We start from the raw sequence: 10282 nt of genomic DNA on the forward strand, positions 1-10282 counted from the left end.
CTGCCACTTCAGCCTCTGCTCCTGTGGGCTCCAGACGCTCAACTCATCCCAGTCCATACAACTCATATGACAGCAGACAAGAAGTGAGCAGCATGAACAGTCTGAACCAGCAGTATGAGGAGAGGGTTCGTCCCTGCATTGACCTCATTGACTCTCTCCGCTCTCTGGGAGTAGAGAGGGACTTGGCGCTGCCTGCTATCGCCGTGATCGGAGACCAAAGCTCGGGGAAGAGCTCTGTGCTGGAGGCGCTGTCAGGGGTGGCTCTGCCGAGAGGAAGCGGTGAGTTACAGTCGCTGAGAATCTTTCTTACAGCAACAGGTTATTAGAGCACCAGGATTAATAACTTAAGTGCTATAAGTCAAATCTATCTATCTATCTATCTATCTATCTAGAAAAGTACGCTGTACGACCATCAGTGGCCTATCAGATAATATTTAAAGGTGCATTATTTAATTTTTGGCCATGGGGCAGCAGAACCAAACTGAGAAACACTGCTCTGATATACAGTATTATCACCCTATAAAGTTCCTTTGTGTTGTCCTGCACCTTGCGCAGACATGAAGCAACATGCGTGTTCACTCAGATTTGTGTTTCTGGCCACCCAGCGAAGAATCTTCCTTTTCCTTTTAGCTCAGTTTTGGTCTCCTCCAGCCCAATGGCCGAGAAAATGATTTTCCCTTCGAGATGCTCAACAGTGTTCACCAGTTTAATTTTGACCATTTGCCTTTTGGTTCAGATATCTGATTTTGAATGTTTTTTTCTAATTATCAACAACTCCTATCAACTAGAAGATGGAAACTCGAAAACCTGCATGGCTGGTCTTACAGCAGGTGCTTTGGCAGGGATGAGAATGCTATGTGAACTTGTTGGCAACAACAGAAATTTATAGCTAGCAAGAATGTCACAAGGCTTTTAAAAAAGTAGGGCCTTACAAAGTCCACAGAAGTGCTTTATTGCAGAATAAGAGGACCAGATATGTGAAATAAAAACCGGGGACATTTCCAGTTGGAGGTCAATACATCACGGAAATATTCATATATTAATAGCAATAAGAAGAAAAAAATCCAGTAAAAATCCTCTTGTGTCATGTTAATGTGTATTACTTGTAGTTTGTTTTCCTGTTTTGTTTTTGGTATACTCACCTCTCCTTCTGTTTCAGTTACTACACTTCTTGTCATTGCGTGTTTTCCAACCTGTTTGACCTGGTGCAGTTGACAATAACTTGTGGCAGCAATGTTTAAATCAGCGCACCATTCAGCTATTTACAAAAACAAAAATCAGCTTGTCACAACATGCACAATCAGGTCAACATTTCAAGGTGTGTAGTTGTGTGGTGGTTTCTTAGGATATTATGTTCAAAGGCTTATAATCAGGTTAGAATCAGAAAGAAAAGGTGATATGAGATGTTTTTATCCAGATGTTGTTAAATCAACATGGTTGATCCGTAAGAAAATTGACATAGTAATAGTTTCCTACCTAACAAGTTATGCTGTCTTGCATAATTTTACTTAATTACACAGACAACAACACAGAACTGTTGCATGAAAATGCAAGCCGATGAAGAGGTAGAGACAGCCCTGGAAGCTATGAGGCTACTGATGTGATCCACAACAGTTCATCATAGTTGCTGGATTTTATAATGCCTTGATTTTGGTGTTACTGTAGGCCACTCAGCACCCCAAATAAAGTAGTATTTTTCACCTGGCTATCATATTTATATTTCCTAAATTAAACAACACAATAAGAACATATGGGGCAAAGTATCTAAGTTGCAGTTTTAGTAGTCCATCTTCAGAACGCTGTAGTGTTACCGTGGCAGACCCACCTCACTAACAATCGGCCGTCACATAATTCCCTAAACCTTCTGAATTCTCCTTAACATCTTTCCATGACCTCATGATGTTTCCCTTCAATACTGATCTCACTTTCATGAGGATGTTATATGAGTGTTCCACTGATTGTCATAATTTCATCAAGCACACTGGATTTCACAGATTTCCTCCCTTTCATCATACATTCATTTGTAATTCAGGCATTGTTACAAGATGTCCTCTCGAACTGAAGATGAAGAGAAAGAAGGAAGGAGAGGAGTGGTACGGAAAGATAAGCTACCAGGACCACGAGGAAGAGCTGGGCGACCCTGCAGATGTGGAGAAAAAGATTCGAGAAGGTGCAGTAAATGGCAATCTTGAACATCTCTATCAAAAGTCAAGTACTGATGGAGAAGCTACTGAATATTTTAAGGTTTCTGTATTCAGCACTTCATCATTTGTAAGCATCACACACCACGCTCTTTCTCTCCAGCTCAGGATGAAATGGCCGGGGTCGGGGTGGGGATCAGTGATGACCTCATCAGTCTGGAGATCGCCTCTCCTGATGTTCCAGACCTGACGCTCATTGACCTGCCCGGCATCGCCAGAGTGGCTGTAAAGGGACAACCAGAGAACATCGGAGACCAGGTGTGATTGTCCACAAGACACTGTCTACAGTTTACACAGGGACACTTTCTTTGGTAGGAAGTTGATACAAGGTGTGAACAGTGAGGTCAAACCTGGGTCCTGTGTTTCACACTCATGGGATTGGGGATGTTGTGTAGCAACTTCCCATGAATGAATGACTTCCCATGACCATTTCACTAGCAAGACACTGAGGCCATGCTTTTACATCCTCATGGGGCTGCTAGTAAGGCTATAGACTTTTAGTCTGACGTACAATATGAAAATATCATTTCAGATCAAGAGACTGATCCAGAAGTTCATCACAAGACAAGAAACTATCAGCTTGGTGGTTGTTCCAAGCAACGTGGACATAGCAACCACAGAGGCTCTGAAGATGGCACAGGAGGTGGATCCTGATGGAGAGAGGACTTTGGGTAAATAGAGCTGATTTTAGAAAAGGGCCACTTTGCCAAGTTACTTTTCTGTAGTTCACTATTTCTCTCTCTTTCTCTCTCTTTCTGTCAGGTATCTTGACCAAGCCTGATCTGGTGGACAAAGGCACAGAGGAGACGGTGGTTGACATCGTCCACAATGAGGTCATCCACCTGAAGAAGGGCTACATGATCGTCAAGTGCAGGGGTCAGAAGGAGATCACAGAGAAGGTGTCTCTTACTGAAGCAACGGAAAGAGAGAAAGCCTTCTTCAAAGATCATGTGCATTTCCAGTAAGTTCATTCTTTTTTAGCACATATTTTCATGGTGATTCATCAAAGCTGTGATTTGCATTATATACTCAGTGGCTTTATATTCTTGCTGTAGCACTCTCTACAATGACGGCCACGCCACTGTTCCTAAACTGGCTGAGAAACTCACACTTGAGCTGGTGCATCACATTGAGGTAAATTCTTACTTTGTTACTTTAACTGTTTACTATAGGTACGTTGTTTAGTTTTGAGGTGATACAGTTTTGACTTGTGATTTGCAGAAATCTCTGCCTCGACTGGAAGAGCAGATAGAGGAGAAACTAGCACATACTCGTGCAGAGCTCGAGAGATATGGCAATGGACCCCCATCTGATGCAGCTGAGAGAGTCGTCTTCCTCATTGATGTGAGAACACTCACTCTACATAACATTACCTGGCTTCAAGGCTGCAAGGTTACATTTATCCATCACTAAACGATGCTAGGGTTGCAAAAGGAAATTGAGTTTGAGTCCTGTTTAGCTACATCACATGAACAAAAAAACAAAACAGTTGAAGGAAATGAGGAGTCTCACAGCCTGAGGAATGAAGCTGCTCTGTAGTCTGGTGGTACGGCAGGGGAAACTTCTGTATCTTTTGTCAGATGGCAGCAGGGTGAACAGATTGTGGCTGGGTCAGCATTGTCTTTCAGTTTCCTTTGGGCTCTGTGCAGACATTTCACTTGTGGAATTTCGGCTTGCTTGACCATTCAGGAGAGATGAAGAAAACTCAGAGACACCAATGACTTACATTGAAGTAGTTTCTAAAACATGATCATGGAGGAACAAAATAACAGCACAACTGTATGCACAGTGCGATGCCATGTTAATCCTCTCGAGTCTCCCAATGTTCAGATTATATCTACAGCTCAGAAAGCATCCCTCCCATACTTCTTCTCACCTCTGGCCTAGTGAGGAATATTGAGAAAATGGGTAGAAGACAGTAAGTCTGCTACCATAGATAGATCGAACAGGATAAAACATTGGTGAATTCTCTGGGCAGATAATATGTGCAACATCTTATTAGCCTGAGTCGCACCTTATCCACTATATTTTCCTGCCTTGGCAGAGGAACAGCTCTATAAGTCCAAGTCTGATCCTAGCTCTCTTTCCTCTCTTCCTGGGGTGATTGCATCACTTCCTTTTTCAATGTTGATGAGTTCATCTCTATAGTAGGCAAGGGGTGCTTAATTAGATGGAGGGTTAAAGACAAAAAAGCAGCAAAAAAACCCAAAGATGGAGCAATGTTTAAAGGACCTACTGGCCACCGCATCTACATGCCCTGCCCTCGTCATAGCAACAACAACAAATGTGCACCACCAGTATGAATTTGTCATTAAATGATGTTAAGTAAACATAAAAAAAACCCTGTTAACATCTGTTTCTGCTGTCACATGTGTGCTACAGAAAGTGACAGCTTTCACTCAGGATGCCATCAGTCTGACCACAGGAGAAGAACTCAAGTGTGGAGAAAGACTTAACATCTTTTCTACACTCAGAAGCGAGTTCAGGAAGTGGATTGCCCATCTGGACCGCTCGGGAGAAAACTGTGAGTGTATCATTTGATCTGGTCTACAGCTGTCCATCAGCAGGACGCTGAAATATATGTTTGTTTATTTCAGTTAACGAGAGGATTGAGGACGAGGTGGAGGAGTATGAAGAGAGATACCGTGGAAGAGAACTGCCAGGCTTCATCAACTACAAGACCTTTGAGTTTATAGTCAAGGAGCAGATCAAACAGCTGGAAGAACCAGCTGTCAAGAGACTCAAAGACATAGGAGGTAGATGATTGGATGTATGGCAGACTTAATGTGTTTTTCTCTGTTGCACAGCCTTTCTTTTGTTATCATACAACCACCAGTGACAGACTCAGTAGACTTCAAGTTGCTGTAACTTCTTGTATTTGTTTTCTTTCAGATGCTGTTAGGAAAGTGTTCATACAGCTGGCCCAGAGTAGCTTTGCTGGACTTCCTAACCTTGTGAAAACAGCCAAGGTAGCCATCATCCAAGAGTTTGATAGTGACGGATAGTCACTGTTGGTATTTTGACTCTAAAAATTTAATCTGCATATTTTTTACCGTAGGCAAAGATCGAAGCCATAAAGCAAGAAAAGGAGTCTACTGCTGAATCTGTGCTGAGAACCCAGGTCAAGATGGAGCTGCTTGTTTACTCTCAGGACAGGACCTACAGCAGCAGTTTGAGTGACTGCAAGAGAGAGGAGGACGAGGACGAGGAGGAGAAGAAAGACAAATGGAACGGTATTTTGTTCAACATGGATAATCATGCAACATTGAAGGAGTTGATGCTACACCTTAAATCGTATTACAAGGTAAGATTTAATTTAGAAGGATGATTCATGAACATAAACAGGGACAGAAAGGTTTAGGCAGAGGTTACACATTTTCAATGACGGCCCTTGTCCGTCAACCTTTTCTCTCCTTTTCCTCATTCAGATTGCCAGCCAGCGTCTGGCTGATCAGATACCGCTGGTGATCCGCTACCACATGTTGCAGGAGTCTGCTGTCCAGCTGCAGAGGGAGATGCTGCAGGTGCTTCAGGACAAGGAGAATTCAGAGGTCTTGCTGAAGGAGGATTTTGACATCGGCAGCAAGAGGGCTGCTTTGCAAAGTCGCCTAAAACGCCTCACACAGGCCCGTGCGTACCTGGCGGAGTTCTAGAGGGGGTCAAGGCCCGACAGAATGAGATAACTGGACCTCTTTCATAGGTCAAATAGCACAGAACAGAGGTGGTTGTAGGATTATTATACTATTATTTGTACTATGTCCTGTAAAATGGATGGATTTGCTTTCAATGTATCAGTTCGGTCAGAACAGGCCAATGTCTACGTATGGGGAGTTGTTTAAACGTACTGTAATATGCACTGTCTGCTATTTCACACAACTCAAAATCATTTACAGGAGGGGATTATAGGAACATACTGTGTAAGTCTCATACCAAGTTTCTGAGATATCAATAGTTCACTCCCAGTGAATATTAACATTTTTAAATAGGACAACACAATTTCATACTTTATATTTGGCATTTGACTAACAATTGGCAACTTTAAAGAAAATGATACAACATAAATGATCTATGACAGCAGCGTAATGATCAAAATGACAGTTACTACAATCCTGTTCTTTCAGGACTGTACTTCAGCTCCCTCGTGTGGTTGTACAGAGGAAATTGCTGTTTAAAAAATTAAAACCCAGTCTGAATATAATCCTTAATAATTAAAAATGTACAACACATATGATAACTAAGTGCATAAACACAACTTTCTTCTTCCATGCCATCAATAGGCAGTTATGATCTTCCACCCTCAGCACTGAAGGCGCTGCATCAGTGATTTAAATACAAAGTTAATTCAGTCCTGACCTCCAGTCCAGTGATCAATCAATTATGAATATGTAGATGTTTTTCTGATATAAGTGGATATCAATGCTTCCATCTCAATAACTTCTATTAATTTGTTATTAATGCTAGCCTGATGTATCTCTTCCATACAGTGCTTTCCATCATGAAATCCTTGTCAGCCTGGAAACCTCAGTTAACAGATTAAAAGTTAAATGGACAGACATCTAAAGAGAAACACTATTTTAGTGAATAAATTGAACAAGACAGACATGGACAAGTCTACTTTATTCAAAAATACATACAAAAAGTATTCTTAGGACAAAAAACAAAATCATTTAAAAGCAGTTCTTCATTTCTTGCAGCCAGGATGTCTACGAGTTCATTCACCATTCTCTGCAGGGCTCTCCTGACTGTCGTCATTGTCTGATTTCTCGTCGTCTAGGAAAGACAACAATTATTAGAAAGATGTTGGTTCCTCCACATTTTCTAAACGTTACAGATGAAATACATCAACATTTTGTGTCAGATCAGCTGTTGAAAGATAGGACCACTGAAAAGCACAGACAATGCTAATCATGGCACCTTAAATGTCCTTATTTACTCACTCTCGAGTGTCTGCTGTAGTTCCTGAATGGTACTGAGCAGCACATGGAACTGCTTCTTCCTTAATTCCAACTGCGTGGGACAAAGTTGAGATTAAAAAAAATCAAAATATGACTGATGATTGAAAATATTACAGGTCAGAATAGAAGTAGTGATAAATGTATTCGTACCTTTGCATCTACATTCTCCTTGATGTGAGACAGCTGCATGAGTTCTTTGTCAAGCGCCTCCAACTGCCTGTAAGTGATTAAATTAAATTAAATGATGCACATAAAACAGGACAAAGCACAACAACTTGATATCTGGATGATACACATGAGACTGACTTACTTTAGTGTTTCATGTCTGTCTGGGTGTTGCTGGATGACCTTAGCTAAAGCATCGTACTCTAGAGGGAAAGAAAATAAAAAGTCAATAAATGCATTGTCTGTTCATCTGCTATAAATGCTAAAACTCAAGAGGGGGATGTCTGAGGGAAATATATTTTCTAATATTAAACAATGTCAGTAATTTAGGATTGTTTCAAGTATTGATTGATCTGATTATTCTCATTGATTAATTAATCAATTAAGTTAATTAACATCAAAAACTAGTGAAAATGAGACGCAAGTCCAAAATACCCAAGGCTGTCTCTTCAAATTACTTGACCAACAGCCCAAAACCCAAAGATGTTCAGTTTACAAATATATGAAATAGTAAAAAGGAGCAAATCCTTACATTGGAGAAGTTGGGTTGATTGATCAACCACCTCTTTCAGCACTATGCTAAAGGATAAGTTCACCCCAAAATGAAATTTCAGTAATTATCTACTCACCCCCATACCGATGGAAAGGTTTACAGTCCACAAGACATTTCAAGAGCTTCACAGAAAAACAGCGTTGCATCATTCTGCTAAACAACTCAAGTAGCTGGGGACTTGTTTTAAAATAAAAAAGGAAAAACGACCGAAAACAAGCATAACATGGCTCCATACAGCTCGTCCAGTGTAATCCAAGTCACTGGAAACCCCCAGATCCAAAAAATGACTTAAAAAGATGTTGTTTACACCCTTATAAAGCTGAAATCTTCACTGATGCTGTTGAGCTAAAACATTAAAGCGCACCTTTCTGAAGTGGGTGCACCAGCATGGCCATCCGTCAAGTTAAATAATGTCTTTTCAAATTAATCTGGGGGTCTCTGGGCTTCCAGAGATTTGGATTACCCCGGACGAGCAGTATGGAGCAATTCCATGTTTGTTTTTTTCTGTTGATTTTATTCTACTACAGTTGTTTAAGAGAATGCTCCAACACTGTTTTTCTGTGACGCTCCAGAAATGTGTTGTGGGACTATGACACTTCATCTGCCTTTCCGTCGGCATGGGGGTGAGTAGATAACGACTGAACTTTTATAATTGAATGAAATTATCCTTCAAACTGTGTAATGTATTGATTTTACTTGGTGGTGGGACAGCACCTTCTATATTGCCCATCTCAGGTTATATGGAAAAACACAAGAGGTAATTCTCTCCTGTTAATATTTGCCTAAATCTATCTGGAGCACTAAAAATATTCTTACCTTGGCGATTTTTTCTTATTCTCTTTGCTCTCTGAATTTCCTTTTTGCATTCTGCAATCTTCTCATGGGCAGATGTGATGTTTTGTTCTGCAATGTAGAAATGAGGTTATTTTCTGTTACAAAAACAATGTTTCTTTTGTGTTGACTCTGGTGGTCCAGTTCTTCTATTTGCCACACAAAGTATGAAATGTAACAACATGAGTATTTCTGGTGTATAAGAGCATAAACAGTTGTCAACAACTTGTCTGCTTACTTAAATAAAAAGGGATCTGAGTTCAAATTACCAGAATGTTTCCTACCTATATTAGTGTAGATTTTCTCATAATTCTCCATTTCCCGAAGGTTCATGTCATAAACCATCAACGTCTTCCCCATGGAGGATTCACACTGAGCCAGGATGCCCAACATCCTCTGATACTGCGTGAACCTGAACAGAATTACAACACGGTTTGTGACTCAAAGCTAATTATTAATATTACATTTTTATGTAAATCCTTGGTGACAAAGTCTAAGGCTGTGGTGTGTAGAGCTCACTTACCCCTCCTCTGGGGTCCCAGGCGAGTTGCACCATTTGGTGAAACTCTTCAGTAGCACATTTATTCTGCGGTCATCACCAGCTCCGTCCCCGTCAATAAGAAGACGTTTCCGAATAACCTCATCTGAAATAGGATAGAAAACAGGAATGAAACAGCAGAATCAGACACAGCAGGGAGCTGCCGTTGAGCGAGCTAACTGTTAGCTAACATGGCTACAGTAGATTAGCTGTTTTGAAAGCAAGATGCTTCTACGTGTAAAATTGGTTCGTTTTTGGCAGTATGACCTGGTACATATGGATACTTTAAGAGCTTTAGCACACATTTCTACTCGTAGCTTTAAAAACAGAGCTGATATCAACGAATTAAAAAGTTATTTACCATCTGTAACAGCGCCCATGTCTGTACGTAGCCGCATAAACTTTATTGAACAGCAGGAAGTGAACAAAGCAGCTAGCCCCGCCTCTGAGGTCAGACGACGGTGATTGGTCACAGAGGCGAGCACGAGCTGAGGTTTAAAGTTTTTAAAAAAGCTTTATTCGAAGAGCGAACGAGGTGATTTACATAAGAGAAGGGAACAGAAACATACATGTAGATAATTTTATACATTTCACACAAGGCACAGATGAAATAAACAACAGCTACTCAAAAGAATAACAGCAATAATAACCATCGCACACATATAATTCAAAGGCATATATTAAGTAGGCTTACTGTATCTCAAGTTTTGTTATAATTCTTACAGTTTGTGGTGGATATGATACCCAGCCATATCACTAAATACTAAAGTAAATACTAAACACATAATTTATGTGTCAAAAACAGGGATATCACCTATTTTAAGAGATACTTAACATGAAAAAATGCTTGAAAAAAGGTGACTGACACTAACTGTAGGCAACATTATGGAGGATCAGAGTGAAGGCTGTTGATCAACAGGGTCTGTGTTTGTAATAATCTTAAAGTGAGTTTCTTTCACTTTAGGAGAAACAGGAAGTGAAAGCTTGAGGCACTGCCACTTTGCCTAGTTTATTAGCATTTAAATGTGCACCATTTTGA

The 10282-nt window shown here is 40.5% G+C and overlaps 2 protein-coding genes across 2 annotated transcripts; one reads left to right on the forward strand and one right to left on the reverse strand.

Annotated features, from left to right (window-relative positions):
• Nucleotides 1-74: 74 nt before the first annotated feature.
• LOC311255091 (interferon-induced GTP-binding protein Mx) lies at nucleotides 75-6721 on the forward strand. Its single transcript, XM_084349273.1, has 12 exons — nucleotides 75-279; nucleotides 2033-2170; nucleotides 2305-2459; nucleotides 2734-2872; nucleotides 2964-3162; nucleotides 3257-3335; nucleotides 3423-3545; nucleotides 4584-4725; nucleotides 4799-4957; nucleotides 5094-5170; nucleotides 5260-5505; nucleotides 5630-6721. The coding sequence occupies exons 1-12, from the start codon at nucleotides 93-95 to the stop codon at nucleotides 5852-5854; spliced, it is 1869 nt and encodes a 622-aa protein (XP_084205399.1). The 5' UTR covers nucleotides 75-92; the 3' UTR covers nucleotides 5855-6721.
• Nucleotides 6722-6799: 78 nt separating this feature from the next.
• On the reverse strand, nucleotides 6800-9694 carry thoc7 (THO complex 7). The gene is made up of 8 exons (XM_084349274.1): nucleotides 9605-9694; nucleotides 9229-9349; nucleotides 8990-9117; nucleotides 8691-8777; nucleotides 7467-7524; nucleotides 7307-7373; nucleotides 7139-7208; nucleotides 6800-6971 (listed from the first exon to the last, which is right to left on the reverse strand). The coding sequence occupies exons 1-8, from the start codon at nucleotides 9639-9641 to the stop codon at nucleotides 6913-6915; spliced, it is 627 nt and encodes a 208-aa protein (XP_084205400.1). The 5' UTR covers nucleotides 9642-9694; the 3' UTR covers nucleotides 6800-6912.
• Between the last annotated feature and the right edge of the window lie 588 nt (nucleotides 9695-10282).

This window comes from Pagrus pagrus, assembly GCF_965226575.1.
Source record: "Pagrus pagrus genome assembly, chromosome: 3".
Classification (NCBI taxonomy): domain Eukaryota; kingdom Metazoa; phylum Chordata; class Actinopteri; order Spariformes; family Sparidae; genus Pagrus; species Pagrus pagrus.